General features: G+C 38.7%; 1 protein-coding gene across 1 annotated transcript in view; it reads left to right on the top strand.

Annotated features, from left to right (window-relative positions):
• The first annotated feature begins 773 nt into the window (after nt 1-773).
• ric1 (RIC1 homolog, RAB6A GEF complex partner 1) overlaps nt 774-18,287 on the top strand; it is a 30,661-nt gene continuing 13,147 nt past the window's right edge. The window contains exons 1-4 of the mRNA XM_034896994.1: nt 774-1,426; nt 5,781-5,888; nt 16,293-16,372; nt 17,348-17,455. Of these exons, the coding sequence (XP_034752885.1) occupies nt 1,286-1,426; nt 5,781-5,888; nt 16,293-16,372; nt 17,348-17,455 (437 nt within the window). The 5' untranslated portion in view covers nt 774-1,285. The remainder of the gene's footprint in view (nt 1,427-5,780; nt 5,889-16,292; nt 16,373-17,347; nt 17,456-18,287) is intronic.

Below are 18,287 nucleotides of genomic sequence, written 5' to 3'. Positions count from 1 at the left end.
CGGCTTAACCGTCTCTGTTAACAAATTATAAGACCAGTAAATATAAAAAAATATAAAATACTGTAACCCAGCGTCTTCTTCTTTTTTCTCTTCTTTTTTCTCTTCTTCTTCTACCACTATGTCTCCTATGTGGCGTTAATAATAATAATACTATTAATAACAATAATAATAATATCAATAATAATTAGAAGAAGAAGAAGAAAAATAAGAAGAGAATAAAGAATATAAAGAAACTACAATACTCTACATGTAATTGTACGATTGATACGTATATATACATATATGTATGTATCGAGTAAAGTCAATTTAATCTCTTTATTTAACCCATTAGCAATAGGATCAGTGCAGTTAGCTCGTTAATTTAAGTCTTTAACTCACTTTATTCGTGACGTGGATGGGAGCAATGGTTGGTGTTCCCTTAAGTTTTTTTCCAGAGAAAACAGGAAAACATTACCAAGTTCATATGCTCAATTCTCCGATGTTGGACTTGCTGTTGATGTTGGATCATTCCAGCCTTTTAGCCAGAACATGATGATTTGTCACACCCTTTTAATCATGTTTTAAATTGATTAGAGGTGAGAGACAAAAAATATACTGTAGACAGTGGATATCTTCCCTGCATGATTTCTGCAGCTATTCAATTAAAGACGTAGGCTATTATTTTTCCACCACCAGATGTCACTGTTGATCCACGTGGCCTACCATGGTTTCAGATAACGGAGTGTTGACGTCAGATGTCAACAGACACAAACGTCTCCGTCGTGGCCAATCAACTTAGAGTCACACAGACTCTTGTAAAGATGGCGACGGTGAGGCACAGAGGAGTGAAAACTGGACGCTTTACCGTTATTAAATACCGCTGGTCCAGACACCGTAAACATTGACACGGCAGCGGGAGCGAAAGTGACTCGACCCATTTGTCTGCAGCAGCAAGCTGTTTTGTGCTGCGTGCTGTCGGCGCGGGCCTGGTTGCTTCTGTTTTCGGTTAGGCTGTCGTTGCCTCGGATAGCTCACTAGCTTCAAGTTGTAAAGCGAATGCTAACAGCGGGCTAGCTAGCTGTGTAGCTCCATCGGCTGCTGGAAGCTCTCTGTACGGCATTCATGGATTTATAACCTGACCAGGGCTAACGCTGGACTGCATGCACCTTCTTTTTTTAAGTTTTCATGTTTACGGAAACAGCGTCCATGACTCGCTTGGATTAAACACTGCAGGGGGAATACGGGGCACCGACGTTCTGGCATTGCGACACTGTTTGGAGTGTCGAGGCGGAGTGAGTTTGCCGTCATGTATTTTCTAACCGGCTGGCCCCGGAGGCTGCTTTGTCCGCTGAGGAGTGAAGAGGAGCCCTTCCACATCCATCCCAGCTCCCAGAGGTTTTACTTTGCCGTGCTGTCAGAGACACAGCTCAGCATTTGGTTTAGTCGGGTAAGTGAAGAAGCATCTGTTCAGTCATGCTCACGAATCAGCTGCCCCGATAAAAACAATGCTTTGAATGCTACTTTAATTTTAGCTAACTTGAGCAGTACATACGCGGTTATCCTTTCTTCTCCAGCTACAACCACCATGATTTTATTTGTAAAGTTTGAAATACTGCGTAACAATCTAGCTGTCTGACCTTCATGTTTATTACAATTATGGTTTAAAACATCGAGATCAGCAAGGATTTCATTAGTGATAATGAGCGAGATGGAGGTATTAACCTGCTTGTGTTGGCGAACGGGGTCACCTACATACCTATTACATAGCTGACAGGTGACATTGTTACACATCATTACAGTTTGAGTATATCCGTATACGTGTGCCACAAAAGGCATAGTTGTATCTGAAAGTGCGTCGTTCCTCCCATTTAACGTTACTCCCTCATTCGTGACAAAGGTTCGGTGGCTTTTCATCCTCTCACCTGATGAAGGCTTCATGTTAGTCAGAGGGGAAAGTGTTAACTGGTTGAGTTCATTGGCTACATTCAATACTTTTAGTGACCATTTCTATTCTCACCACTCTGCCTCAATAGGCAAACTTCAAGTTCAAAGTTTTAAGTTATTTTCAGCATGAGATTTTTTAAATTGTGTTCAAAACAAATACTCAACACATGTGGAACTGTATGTTCTGTCAGGCGGCGGCTCAACACTAATTCTTTTAGCCTGCCAGAGTTTAACGTAAATGTTAGCATAACATTTGATCCATTTCTTTTCACTAGGCGAATAAAGAAACAAATGCCGTACTAACTTGAAAACAAAGCTGCTTTTTCAACATCTTGTGTGGATTTTATTTTCTCTAAATGTCCCTAATCTGTGGACCTGCTCTCTATTTCTATGTATTTTGTCTTTTTAAAAGAGGATAGCTTGGAATGTAAGTGTCATGAATAATACGACTTTGCAGAGGTTTTTATGCAGAAAGTAACCTATTTCCTCTCTAACGAAACAATATATACTATATATTGACATATTTACTATATTATGTTCTCAATATGGCCCTGGAAGTTGCTGGTTTAGAGCCAAGGGACCTGTAATGTGAGCAGTGGGGTGATATTTAAGTCTGACATTGAGGAGATGTGCGGGACAGTGGCAGCTTCCGCAGACAACATCCTATTTTTACCATTGTCTACATCTATTAATTTGCTCATAAGATATTTTAAACTCACGGCAAAGGATTATCATTTGTTACCAGGAAACTCCTCTACCTAGAATGCAGAATGGCTCATGAAATTGTTGATTTCCCAGTCAACGTTGTTTCCAGTGCCAACACCAGCATCCAATGTAGTCCCTAGAAAAGTCCCTGTACTGTGAGGCCTGTGAACTTACACTGCACTCCCTTCCTTATTTTTTTTTTAACACACCATATGCCGATATGAATAGGGCCTATTTGATTTGATAACATGCAGTGGAGCACATTGTTTGTAGCAGTCTGCGTTCCACACCGCTTGTATATTATTGAGGTGTAGTAACAATGGATCAGTGTCACCGTATTTCCGGTTGCCTACTCAGGATGTAACCATGTTTTCCTTCGACTCTTTCTTAAGAACTTTGCCTGCCTGACCCCTTGAGTATCAATGAGGCGTCCAGGAAATGGATTGTGTCAGGAATGTTGATTGGAGCAACTTCTCTTCTCTTGACATGCACATTTCAGATCTGTATCTATCTGTATCAATAGGGATGTACTGGAATTTTCTTGAGTAATATATTTTCCATTTTTCTAAATACATTTCTTAAAGCAAACACATATGACACGCTTGACCCTATTTCAATACGAAAACCATATTGTGATAGTTAATTAGATATGGTGTGCGTATTGTAATTGTGAAACACCATCAATATAAAACATATTTTTATAACGTGTAAAGTTATTCTAAAAGTCAGGTGAATTATATTTCTGCCTGTCATGCTTCATATCTTAGCAGCGACAAATATAGATATTTTGCTACCTATTTCTTTTTATAAACACTTTAGCATGTTGCTCAGCTGATTTGGGGAATCAAGCTGATTGTCAAATGGCCATTTGCCCTCCAAGCTTGCTTGCCCCTGTTTTTTTTTTTTCAGCCCTCATTTTGCCACCAGGTCTACTCTCTTTAATCCCATCAACCCTCGACCACGCAGCCTGAGACCAACTAGTTAAATTGAGGCGTTATCACTTAATCCGTGTAGCACAGTAGTTTAGCCTTGTAGTTGTTGTGTTCCTCTGCCCTGCCACAGCTCTGTGAGAGCTCAGGCTCATGTCTAGGATAGAGAGGGGGGGTTTGTTGATGGCGGCACACTGTGATGCAGTTGTAGCACCCTAGTTGGCTCTGGGTGCCTGCAAAAATTAGCAATTGTGCGTGCATTGTTGCATGTAGTTTTACGAGTATGTAATTATTTATGTTCCTCTCCCATGGTATTAGTACAGTTACACCAACTGACCCCATGTAGTTGAGGTGGACCATAGGGAATTAGCATTGAAGGTGTAATACACACGGTTGAGCCACTACTACTCTCCAGACCCTTTCAGTTTTAGCTCAGTTGAAATTAAGTATAGGCCACTGGTTGTCTATTCAGGATGTTGTCATGCAAACTCAGGTCCTTCAGTTTTTTACAGTTTTTTGTTCTTTTGGCATGTCTACCTGTGTGTTAGTGGGCAACACACCTGTCTGCCTGCAGGGTTTGGGTGAAGCAGTGAGTGAGTTTTCCAAACCTGAACAATATCTTGAAAAGTGCAACAACCAAAGTCATTGATGGATTATTTGACATTAACATTAATAAGCAAGAGTATTTCCTGATTATTTCTTTTGCCCGTTATATTTAATGCAGATCAAGTTTGATCTACCCAATCTAAACTCACTTAATAGCTGTCAACAAGTATTGGTTTAAATTTGAAAAGGTCAATTGTAAAAATGATGACAAATGAGCCTCTGAATATGGGTGCCTGCTCTACCAGCTCTTTCCTTTTTAACTTGAACTTTCAGAACACCTAATGAGTTTGTTCTGATTGTGATCTGATATTATTGCAATTAGTAATGAGGAGAGAGGTTTCTATTTCTGTTTCCCACGAGGAAGCTTCACCAGTGCAGGTATCTTTGACATAATTAAGATTTCATGCTACGAAGGGGACATTATCGGGTCGACATACTTAAAACCTGCTCTCTCATTACGGTTGCTGGGTACGGGGTCTAATGTTGCATAGCTAGAGTTACACAAGCTCTGTCCCTGCTTTTGTTACCTGACCAAAGCCATTCAGTTTACCCGTTAAGTCAACAACTGTAACATGTCTTAAAAAATTCTTCAATAATAAACCATAGATTATCTGCGGGGGTTTTTCCACTGGTTGTTGAATAATGCCAATTATTCAAGAATAGGGCTTTGCCAGTTGTTGAGATTTCTGTTGTTCAGAAACTAACTTTGTTACCATAGATCCTCTTTAACATCTGTTGTACAGTTGCACAATTACAAATACTAAGTCACTCACACTAAGTCACTCAATGTGTTGTAGTAGGGGATTTGAATGAACTAGATAAATAGCTGCTGAAGTGATTTAGGGGTAGAGGCAAATTAAGGGCAACTTTCTTAGGCAATGTCTGTCTGTGTACGCCTGTTCATCTTTCTGTCTGTGTGGCATGGTAGAAACAGTAGCCTCCCCTGAACATGCTTGCTGGGCCGAGTGATATTTTTCTGTATAAATGAGCCTCACGTTAACAGTTAGCAGTTTGGCAACAGTCAGGTATCGCAGTCATGCCATTCATCGGGAGAGACTTTTATCTGTATTGTACGAACCAACATTTGAGGCAATTTAAATAAGTGTCAACAAATAACCATCCCCTTCAGGAATGGGATGGTGGTGGACAAATGCATTAAAACATGTTGTCATACTTTTTAATTGTTTAAAATATGTTACAGCTAAATGGATTGTTTGTTCATCCATGGTGTAGTGTTTCTGTGTCCAGAGTTTGCGTTTGGTTACTTTTAGATTGCTCCAGCAGTCTCATTAATAAACCACTCCAAAATGTACTGATTTGTATTTTCTTTGTTTCAGTTAAATTACATTTTAAGAAAGAGCCTAAAGAAAGAATATTAAGCCTGTGTCATAAACAATACTTTCATTCAGACCCCAAACATATTTAAATGTAACTTTTATATAGGTTATTTGCAGATAAAATGGGCAGACGTTTTTTTTTTTTTTAATTTTTTGGCAGTAACAGTATGTGTTCTGTTGTGGATGATGTTGTTATTGTGTGATCATTTGTGGCACTCTTTGACTTGCAGTATGTTTAAAGTGCTCATTTTCTTTCCCAAATCCCTTTTCCCACCCACAGCCCAGTGTTTTGATAGTCAGCTATATCGAGTCTGCAAAGGCGGCTGCCCAGTTTGGCTTCTACCAGAAAGCAGAATGGAAACCAGACAACTCCATGATAGCTGTGGCGGTAAGTACAGCACTCCACCAATATCACCCTTTTCCCTATGTTTTTTACTAGAAAACACTAGTATACATTAATGTGGGACATTGTTGTCCTTGTTCAGTCCCCATGAAGTGCTGATACATATACTGGCAATATCCATCCTCCTCAAATGGTGCATAACAATAGCAGTTCAACATTATGTCATGATTAAGCAGTAAAAGGTCAACAACTCTATCCTTTGGCTACATTTTATGTAATTGTATTACTAATGTGCTGTTGGGCCACATGTGGTCAACTGTCACCTGTAATCATTTGTTATTCTCTTCCACACTCTTTTTCTCCTCTGTCTTACCTGTTTGTTTTCCATTCTACTTTTTGCTACTGTAATTTCCTCTCTTATCACATTCTAACCACTGATTTGTTGCATGTAGAGTTTCTGTCAGTGGGTAGAAAATGCTTCAGTAATAGTTCACTGACAATTGAATTCGACCAGGATCCTTCTGTTACAGAAAAACATCGAAGCAACTCCCCTGTAACTGCAGTGCATCACAGTAGAATGAGCATGACAAATGCTAGAAAGAGAAAAATGAATGCGTGTCCCTAAACAGTAGAATTTGTCCTATTTTTGCTATTCTGTTGATCTCTAGATACAAGAAAGGTATTCTCGTTGCAATAAGAGCGGAACTGAAACACGTCCCTAAAGCTTTCTACATCATGTCATAACTTCACGTTCAAGGGAGAAAAGGAATGTGCATGTTCACGCAAGATTCCTGAAGCTAGACATGCTTTAACATGCATAGCAATCCCTTCAGGTGTGCATCTTGCAGAGGTCCGCAACTAGCTCCAGGCTTAATGTTGCTGGAGTACAGTGGCCAATTTTAAGCTCATAAGAAATTTAAGGCATAAGAACAACATCTTCGAAGAACCAGAATGACCTAGTGCAGAACTGTGACAGACAAGTTAGTCAAGATGAACTTAATTCGCGGGAGGCTCAACTTTCTGCCATAGGGATAAGGAATGATAGAGGGAACTCGTTATGGATTAAAGTAAAAATAAAGGCTTCAACAGTACTATCCTAATGCCTAATGGCAGTACGATGTCTGTAGTAGATAAATCAATAATTCCACTGAACAAACTGGCCTGACGTTTTGAGATAATATACGAATGCTTCAGTTACACTTTGCTCTCTGTCTAGTCTTGACATACTTTGTCCCGTTTCTGACCATGAGTCAATCAACTCAAAGTGAAACAGTACTTCTCTATGAAACAGGCTGTTGTTCAGTGGCTTATCAAATCACAAATGTTTACAAATCGGCTTTAGAGAACATCTTTTGGTCACTAAATTGGTTTTAAGGTGGGCATAAACCTTTGCCATTGAACTCTGACCTCCTTCTTAGCAGATCAGACTTGTGGGCGAGCTCTAAATAGGGAACAGATTACAGCATTCTGAAAGGATCTAGCTACCTCAGCTTTTTTAGGGGATGGAAAAGGCCTCATTTGTTTTGCGAATCAATACAAATTTATGTGGATGCTAAAACTGATGAGGGAGAGGATACGCAGCCTGTGTTAACCTGTCCCCATCCCCCCTATTTAAGTAACCATGAAATATCTCCCCCAGGATCTTCCTTCAATTCATTATAGCCCTGCCTTGCGTAAACTGCCAAAAAAAGACCCACAACCATAAAATATGCAAATTATCAGCCCACAAAGATTAAAAGATTTAATTTTAAAAATTCAGGCTCATTTCCATGGAGATGTAACGTTCTCGCCAGCATGCTTACTGAAAGAAGGTTAGTTTAACCCAACCTTGCCTCCACTGTCAGGCCTCCATTTGGATCATTTGTAGTTCAGTTCCCTGATCATATCTATCACCTATTAAAAATCGGTACCTTTAGATTTTTAAAATATAATAATTAGTATTGTTCATGATTAGTTTTATGTATGTTTGCTGTAAAACACTATTGTCATTTTTGATCAGCTGTCAATTTTTTTGCCTTTTTTTTTTAGCACAGCAAATCAACATGCCCACATTGCTTTGAATCATAAAGCACCGCAATCCATCTTATATTTTGACAGCTGCACTGGCCTTGTGGTTACCACATTTTACAAAACAGGTTCTACTGAGGACAAGAGCATAACCAAGGATAATTTACACAAAATGTAGCCCTAACAGTGGATTTGTTCAGAGAGAGAAAGCAGGTTTTGATATCATCAGGGAGCAGAGTGTCCCTGAAAGCAACACAGTACATCACGGCTGGATTTATTGAGATGGTGTTATTTATTTTCAGGTTTGAATTTAAATCGTTCTTATCATTTCTAATCCTTGATATTGAGCCCTGTCTGTGTTGAACTAATGTCTTGATACATACTTTGAGACCAAAGAAGGAACAGATGGATGCTGCATCTGCTGTGTCAAGCGAACACACAAGAGTTTGAGTAGTGGTAGCAGAATCAAGCTTATTAGGCTAAGTGTGTGATTGAAGAAGCACTAATTCAGCTGGTCCGCGTTGCTTGTGGTCTCATGCCTTTGTTTGACAGAAAACAATGTGTCTTGTTATGATTATACTCTAGTTCCAGTGTTCACTCAAAGCAAAAACAACACTGCATTCACACTACACACACCTTTTGCAAAATTTAGATAATTGAACTTCATCCACTGCTGACATTTTCTGTTCTCGATACCATTACACATGATTGTCGGTTGAACGCCTTGCAACTAAGATAACTGTGTTAAGGAAGTGTCTTGTTCAGTAGTCTCACACAAGGCAAGTGCCCGAGTCAGCAGATGACTCTATCGTCTTCCAAAGGCCATGTGATCAGCAACACATAGGACACCCGCCAAGACTCCGTAAAGAAGCAGACGGCATCAAAACAAAGCGCTGATTAGAATCACCAGTGTACACTAGATAAACAAACCTGCTGCTTTAGTTTGCATGTTTTTGTTCCATCCATGCCTACAGGGCTGTGGAGTCAACTCTGTTAGCTGCCTGTGGTATCAAAGTGTTTGCTGTTGGCCTTTAAAAAGTTTATCTCCCTTAAGAGTGTACATTTGGATAAATCATGAAATATAATGTAGGAAACGTAACTGAGATGTTAATAGTAATCCGGTCATGATTTTTTACATAACTACTGCTGGGTTTTCCTCACCTAATAATCATGACTCTCTAATTAGTGGGACAACCAATCTGAAGTAATGCTGGGTAAAGAATTCAAGTCATCCACATATTGGAGGACCAGCATATTTCCTGTGCAAATCCTTATGTTCTGGTGTTAACCTTTGACAAGCGATATTTGCCTTTAAAAATATATATATATTTTTTCCCATACTTAGAATGTGCTGTATCTGTTTCTCAGAATCAGCTTTAATCCTTCTGTTGTCCTCGGGTCAAATTTGACCATTTTTTTTTACATTTTTAATATCAGAGACTTGGCTTTCTTTCAACAATATTGACTAAAAATAACATGGTTGCCATACAATGTTCTTCAGGTAAAACAAATGATTACTTTTATTGAATTTCGGTTGTTTTATTGAAATGTATGACTTTTAAAAAAAGTTACCAAAACCTTGGAAAAAATGACACAAAAAATAGACAATAAGTGCTGAAAAAAGTTTTTTTTTAATTATTTGGCTACATTTGTTGGCTAGGAATTAAAAAAAAAAAGTGTAGAAAAAAGAGCAAAAACATTGGAAAAAGCGCAAAGAGATGACGGTTGATGGGAAGACAACACAAGGGTTAATGGCCAAGTTAGTGTGAAAACATACAGGGAATTTGACTCCGGCTTTTTGGAGCTCTTAAAGTACATATGCTGAAATAGACATATGGCTACTAATAGGGACAACAAAGCAGTGTAACGCCCTTGGAGATTCAGTTTATGGCTGCTTGATGAAAAACAATAAAAAAATTGAAGTGATTGAAAATAGGGGAGCACATTAATTGTTGCAGTCCTGTTTCCAAGAAGTTCAGCAATTTCATTTTATTTTTTTAAATGTTGCATCAAATACCTTTTGTCTAGCTAGTCTGCATCTTTTTCCAGCATATAATACTGTGAGGGACACAAGAGGCTGTTTAGAAATCAGTGGGACAGAGGGCTGTACATTACTCTCCCAAAACACGACCACTTGTCCTTGAAGCCATTCTGCTGACCATGAAATTTTATCGTATTTTACATTTGGTACTGTGGTCAAAAGTCTAGATAATGCCTCATTTATTAAGACCATTGGAAAAACAATGGCGACATTGTCTAATGGTGTCATGTAAAAGCTTTAACTGCCAGTTCATATCCACAATGAAATGGTTGACACAACAAAGAGACAACATAACTTATTGGAAAATATTAGCGCAATGATTTCTTGGCCTTTAGGTGTCCATCTCTGCTCCCTTTTTTCTCCTTTCTGTCATCGCTACACTGAAGCCAACGTAAACATGAATGAATGCTGTGAATGTGTCTGGGAAAGCAGTAAGTCTGGCTTGGCCCCAGGCCCACCCTGCCAACCACAACAGGGAGCAGGTGGAGGAGTTAAAAATAACAGGGCACGCTTGTTCACTCTCTTCCAGGGCTTCACAAACGGAGTCTAATTCTGACTCATTAACTGTGTGTGTGTGTGTGTGTGTGTGTGTGTGTGTGTGTGTGTGTGTGTGTGTGTGTGTGTGTGTGTGTGTGTGTGTGTGTGTGTGTGTGTGTGTGTGTGTGTGTGTGTGTGTGTGTGTGTGTGTGTGTGTGTGTGTGTGTGTGTGTGTGTGTGTGTGTGTGTGTGTGTGTGTGTGTGTGTGTGAGAACTTCAAAGCAACAGTAATGAGAATCTGCGTTGGGTTCAGTCTCGACACTAAGTGGAAGTCAACTCCAGTATATCGGTATATATCCAGTATATCCGGTATATATACCCGAGAAATGACCTTGGCACTGGGACCCAGCACCTCGTGGTGACCGTGATCCGGACTTGTCAACGGCATGAAGAAATCATCTTACACAATAGCAATTTTGTCTTTAGACTTATTATGCCATATTACATCTGCGTGACATGTTTGTGTTATGTTGAAATTGCAAATCCTAACAAACAGATATAAAAAAACATGACAGGGGCTTCATTGAGGCAACAGCAGCAAAGGTTGTTGGCATTGATTAGTTATGATCAAACAAGCCAAACTGGTCTCAGTCCACAGCAGACATGCCCATAACCTCTACTACTGTAGTAGGAAGGAAGTAATCCGTCTGAATCTAAAACAGGTCCTGTTGTCAAAGAAAGAGCTTAGTCTGGCCATAAGAAATAGACCTGATAGGGTGTCTGTAAACCTTTAGCAGATTTGTGAAGATGACCTGTCATCCTGTCACTCGCTTTCTTTCATCGTAATCTCAGTTGTGTAAATCAAACAAGGGTTTGTTATGACACACGCCTTTTTCACACAAGATGTCTGCTCCGTAAGTACTCGAAGAACCCATCGTTTTTTTCTATCCAAGAATGTTATGATGACATAAAGGCTACACGTTTCACATCTTAAGCCTGTTGCTAATTATCCATTGGGTATGTGGTGTCTTGACTAGCTGTATATTTTTTAACTCCAAGAAGCTATATCATTTCTATAAAGGCCAGCGTTGCCCAGGACGAATTCCTTGCTTTAACTACTTCTGCTTCCCAGATGTTTGGCTGCTCGCACAGCCTGCAGACCTTGAGTCTAACGTAATCACTCTCCTAAACCATGGCTAGGACTATCTTTAGCTTGCTTGTGTGTATGAGGCCGAGAGTGCGAAAGAAACGGCCAAAGCAATTGACCGAGCTTTTTTTTATTGCGGCAGGAGTCAAGAATGGATCTTTAAACAGGGGGAACACTATACAGCATTTAGCTCTGCTTGCGATTTGAGTTCCGTCGAAGGCCAACATTTTCCATCTTTGTTTTTAGACTCACTCAGAAGTCCTCAGAAAGGGTTTTCGCCCAAGAATATTTTGGTGACCAATAATTTGGTACTGTTTTCTATGGCACAGGCTTAGTTCCACAAACATCAAGTACATGTTATTAGCTGTGTAAATATGAGCATTGTAAGTATATGGTGAAAATGGCAATAAGAATAGTAAACAAAGAAAGTGTACAAATATTTTACTGGTACTTTTTTAATTAACCATTGTTCAGCAGGTGTCAAAAGGCTAAAAGAGTTTTCTTAAAATAAGGAGCAGACTCTTTAAAATTGCACACTCGACATTTTCTGCCACATTTTATGTTTTTTGTGAACAAATGCTACCCGAATTCATCCAGCATATTTCTATTACATACACACATTCGGGATGTGGATGCAATAACAGGAGATTACGTAACAAACATTATTACATACATTTGTTGAGACTGCATCAGAAATGTGTTTCAACTCTGGATATTTTTCAGGCTTTATTTGTGTTGTGGCTGTACTGGATTAGATTTTTTTCTTTTTTTGCTGTGTCCCCTCATTGATCACACAGAGCTATTAAATATGTCCTTGTTGGAAAGGGACAGGCATGTTTTATCTTCAGGTTGAAACTCCAAATTATGTATTACTACTATCCCATGTTGTTTTTCCTGTACTGTAATTTAAGATTTTTACTTTTCTACTCTCAATGGCAGACCAGTTTAACCAACCCAGGGATGAACAAGATTTAGCTACAATGTCTATTGAGAAAGTGATTGGTCAGATGTCCTTAGCCTTCTTGTGTGTCAGTCAGGACTGCCTGGGAGGGGTGTGCTCTTACATATCGCTGTTCCAGATGCACACAGCTGCATTGCATACTTGTTTGTTCAAAAGCAAAACACATTTTACGTATGTTCAGTGAGGAATTTCGCATGCAGTTCTATTCAATCTGTTTTTTTTATGTCAGCCTGTGTGCGTGCACACATACCTCTGGAACTTGTTTAAACACGCAGAAAAGAGATGTTATTATGCTACTACATGGTGTACACTTTTCTGCAGACTTGCTACTTTCTCTGTGAAAATCTTTTATTCTACTTGCAAGCCTGAACTAGAGTAGTTACTAGTCAACTTTTTCTTCTGCATTTCTATTTGATTGGGTTTTTACAGCAGCATCAAGTCAAATCCTTTGATGTCCCGCTCTTTTATATGCAGCATCACATCGTAATAGGTGGCTTAAATAGTGTAGTAAGTGCCAACAAAGAAGAGGAAGTTTTACATGAAAAGAGCAAAAGCCCCAATTTGAGTCCTATAATTACAGTATCACCTATTATGTGCTTCTCACTGATTATTCAATATGTGCCCACGAGACCCCTAAGTTATTAGGAGAAACCAGGTTAAATCAGGTCATCATAAAATTGTGTTTCTGCTGCCACAGCAATGCCCTCTCTGTCCTGGGTCTTAAAAACCTAGTCAAGTTTATACATGGCCAAGAAATCATCTGTTATTAACAAAGTTTCATCTTATTCCCTCACTTATGAAGGAAACTAGGCGATCTTCGAAGAATGGTTTAGTAGTTCCCAGTGAATATCAAAAAGTATTTTGGCTTCAAATGCCAAACACTATCATGAAAGACTCTTGAGAGTACCAAGAGCTGTTTCAGGAGCTGCAGTTTTTTGTTGCTGCTCCCATTTGTCAGAGGACATAAAGAGAAAACATTTTAAACTTCCCCCCACATTAAGCCACTGGGTGCATTTAGCCTTTTGAATCTTTGTGCCGACTTCTTTATTGGGCCTTAGTTGACAAAGACCGGGGTCCGGCCTCTTCCTGTATCATTATCTCAGCAGGTGTGAACATACCAATTGTCCTGGAGACATGGGACGGATCTCATTTGTGGCCGTATCTCTTTATCTCTCGTTTCTTTTAATCCACAGTTTTTCACGAATCTGACAAGATGAGTTTAAGTAAACCTGATCATGATGTCCCCTGAAAGATGATTGTTTTTGTGTATCTAGTGTAACTACAGATACAAGGGATGAGACATGGATAGTGGGAGACACTGCTGAAGTTGGTCCTATTGTCAAATGGTTTGCCTCCCCTCCCCCTACCATCTTTGATACTTCACTAAGATTCCCTTCCTCTTGTAATTTACATGCTTTTGAAGTACAGTAGCTGACTATGTAGACACACTCACATTTCCTTTCAGAGCGCCTTTATGCTTTTACTCCCACATCACAGAGGGAAATATTGTACTTTTTCCTGCACTACATTTATTTGATTACGCTTTTGTATCATTTCTACTCAATTTTCTCCTTTTTAATTTTATTACAATGTAGTGTTTTGATTTATATAAAAAGTATGTATATGTCTTTGGGAGATGTGTGTGTGTGTCTGTGTCTGGAACTGGAAGCAGTTAAAAAAAATTCTAATCATATCCTGTTAAATTACCAAATATGGAGAATTTTGCAGCAATGGTGGAGGTACACGCTCTAGGTGTGCTTACTCGTATTTGTATGTGGACTGCCGACGCACTTTAAGCTATATTAACTTTCTAGGTCATTGTAATGAGACTGTGTCCTACTGTGATCATCTTGAACTAAATATATATATAGAGTGCTAACGTGAATATGATAAAGTGGTATTTTATCTGTGCAATCTCAGTGCAAAATTACTTTTCTCAACAAGTTTAAGTCAGTGTAACATTGAATGCATGTCCTCATTTGGACAGTGAATTGAACTCCTGTAAATGTCATAATACAGGCATTAAATCAGTAGCAACTTGTTTGTTGTATAATTTTTCCTGAGACTAAACCACTTGGGCCATTTTATGATGATTTGGGAAATGATCAAGTCATAGATGTTGGCAGTGTTTCGTGATTAATGTAAATGTCATTCAAAGAGGTCTCCAATGTTGTGCCACACATTTAATTAGATTTTTGAAAATGACTACAATCAAGTTAACTTTGTTATTAGTAACATCCATCCATAAAATTACCCCATAAATTATACATTAAACCTGTAGATTCCAAGTGTTTCTTTTTTCACATTTAGATGGGCAGTATTTTATTGTTTAAAAGGCCATTTAAGCTGCTTAATTTGGACAGTTTGCACACATCTATAACAGAAGCATTTAACCCAAACATTTGAATTATATACAGTACAGTTGACATTTTGTCTGAAGTAGAGTGTATTCATGCTGTAGTGTTGTTGATGGGTTTAGCAGGCCTCAGTTTGGCTCTGTCCTCTCTGGCTGTGGCTGCTCTTTTCAAATCAAGCTTCATGTTGCTGCTGCCTTACCCTCTTTCTGGTTTGGGTTTTCTTATTGCTATGGGGATGTGTTAGCCTGCTATTAACAACACTGTCACCACAATAGAAAAGTTAAGGGTTACTTCAGTGCGCTGCCATCAACTTTTAAGCAAAACATCACCATTCAGTGAAGCCTAACTGAATAAAATACTGTAAATAGTAGAATCATGGTTTCTGCATTAAACAGACTCTGGTCATAGGTGGGTCTAGTCTCTAGCATGACCAAAGACCTCTGCTATGCGCAGTCATTGCAAAACAATTGTATGCTGACAGTGGAGTTAAGATCAGGTGACATATCACGTTTCAGTCTACAGGCTCGATTTCACTATTTTCCCTCACAACACTTTGTGTCTCCATGTGTATGTCTTTGTGTAAAGTTGTGGAAATAGTTTTGTTGCAACAATGTACGTGCAAACAAGTATTGTACTTTACTTATATTTTGCCATCATTTGTAGTGTGAGCTTCTCCGACAAATGGAGCCTGAAGTGTGTTTCAACTGTTTTGATATGCTGACAAATTAGTTTTCGAGCATCATTATCAGTAACCGTTCAACCTGTTGATGATTCTGCACGGAAATATTCATTCCCTGTGCATAGAAATAGTCTCTTAACTGTGACATTAGTTGGGTTGCAAATACGACCCTGTATAACTCATACCTAGGAGATATAGAAAAACTTGAGCTACCCTAACAATAATAATAATAATAATAATAATAATAATAATAGTGCAAGTAATCCTATTGTTACAATATTTGTTTGTCAAAGAATTCAGAAGGCAGACAGCTCTACATCAAAACGTAAAGGTGTGGATTTTGCTTTCTGGAAATAACCAGCATGATTACGAGGTCTTATTTTAACAAAGACACACATTGTAACCGATATTTTGCCATCTAATGAATATATTAGTTTATAAATATGAATATATTAATATAAACCCTACACCCCCCCCACCCTCATTTTATTAGTTTCTCTCTCTCTTTCTACCCCTGAAAAGGCATTGAGTGACAAATGTGTGATGACATATAAATAATATAATATTCAATTTTACTTTTAAATTCCCCTTCCCATTTTCACAGTTTGTCCTAACTTGTATTCTCTTAAACATGTTGTGGTCTTTTGTGGGTTCTCGGTGTCCAACCAATCCTTTTTCCATTTGTGTCTGATTACAAAATTGGTTGGTTCATAATAAAATTGCTTGAGCAACTATATTGATGTTTTTTTTTTTTTTAAAGTCCTTTCTCTCTGTTTTCAGACTGCCAAAGGATACATTCTCTTGTTTGACGTGCTGGGTGGAGGGAATGACAAGTCCCTCTATGAGCCGGTCTATCCAAAGTGAGTGCAGCACACATCGTAGTCTCACATATATTGATAGACACGTGCTTAGGTAAAGTGAGCAGAGGGGGCCAAGATGCAGCTTGCAGGGAGCCTAAACAACTAACAGATGATTAGTCCCTTAAAGAGCAATTTAAGCATCATTATTATGCATGTTATATTTGTGTATATTACCTGTACCTTTCTGTGCAGTTTGAAGCTGTTGAAACAGCGGATATCCCAGTATAAGCCCTGCTAACTTGCTAGTGTTATTACTGCAAATGACAAGGTATAATGACATTACTGGTTATAAACAACAACAGCATTGATTTATATTAACACTCAGCATCAACAGATTTTCTTTTTCCAGTTCAGGGTTGTTTGCTTGCTGCATTTTGTCTCTTTAGCAATCAACCAGCTGCTCTATGTCAGTAGAGCTGGTTAACAATTCCAGTAGGAATACAGAGGACTTTATTAAAATCCTCTTATTTAATGTTTGCTCTTCATTACATATGTAGCAGTGAAATGTTAGATGCTAATTGCTGCTATTAATTCTTAAATTAATGTAACTAATACACTGCATGACCAATAGTATATGGACACCCCAACATAACATCCAAATCATAGGTATCTATATAGTGAAAAAAGTGTGTGCATAGGGGTGGCTGCCATGCTTTTTTCTCTTCCTTTACCAATCCTTCCATTTCTGTGCTTTGTATCAAGTGTCCACGTCTTGTGTGTATGTTTGGGGATGTGGTGTGGTGTGTGTGTGTGTGTGTGTGTGTGTGCGTCACATTCCTTGACAACGTACTAGCCATAGACCGTTAATATTAATAAATATAAAGTCTATGGTACCAGCAGAGGTCAGACAAGTTAGGGTGTATTAATCTTTTTCAGCTCTGAGTTCAAAATGTGTTGCATTTTGGGATTTCAATAGTTTTCCTCATACATCAGTAAAATGAGTCTCTGTATTAATGTATTTGTGTGTTTGCACAGAGGAAGTCCTCGTGTGAAGGTGACCCCGGGTTATAAGGAGGAGCAATGTGCCCCCGCACTCTCGTTGGAGATGAAGAAGCCTGTGGATCTGGAGGCCCCCATTACCAGGTCGAATGAAGTCTTACATCCTTTTTATTTTTTTCTCTGATTTTCTCACTCTCTTTTTGTGTTTCTCTGCCCATCTTCCTATCTCTCATATAGACCCCAGCTCACATTCACACAGACCTACACACACTGGGACCACCAAAAGATATATTTAATGTGTATTGTAATTCCAGTACACTAAGAGAGCACTGTTAATCATAGTTGTGTCCCCCCTTCGTTGTGCATAGCTCCACCACTTTTTTTCATGTACAAAAAGTTTCTTCTCATAATCAAATAATTTAAAGTCTTGTAATTTACACAGGCAAGATGTCATCCATTAAACGTTTGAAGAATAAACAAAATCATGTTATTCTTGATATAGGTTTCCCATTCAGTATCAATTGACATCGTGAATTTAATAAATTTTGTAGATTTTAAATCCCCCCTGATTTTGGTTTATTCAGACAGACCGTATGAGAAAAGACCGTGTTTTTAGAATACATAAAATGATTATTAGATGATTCTGTTCCTTCACTTTCTTTGAAAAGGCTTGTCACCATTTTAGAGATGGCTCAAGCCATCAGCATCACTTGTATGCAAACAGACCAATTTCCAAGCCTTTACCTGTTGTAACACAGTGCTCTCAGGGCTCTAAGTGAATAATTTCATTTTCATGTATGCCTATTCTAAACTTAATGTGCACCTTGGAAAAATGACCATGTGAAACTTAGTTCATTGTAACCTCAGAAGCCTATCGTGGTTTAAATGAGGATTTCCAAAACCTAGCCCCAAATTATAATCGCATAGGTAAGAAGAAATAACCAAAGCTAAGTAACAACACTAGAGGCTGTTATAT

This window comes from Etheostoma cragini, chromosome 16, assembly GCF_013103735.1.
Source record: "Etheostoma cragini isolate CJK2018 chromosome 16, CSU_Ecrag_1.0, whole genome shotgun sequence".
NCBI lineage: Eukaryota > Metazoa > Chordata > Actinopteri > Perciformes > Percidae > Etheostoma > Etheostoma cragini.
The sequence above is the reverse complement of the archived record's forward strand: the minus strand, read 5'-3'. Positions and strand labels throughout refer to the sequence as shown.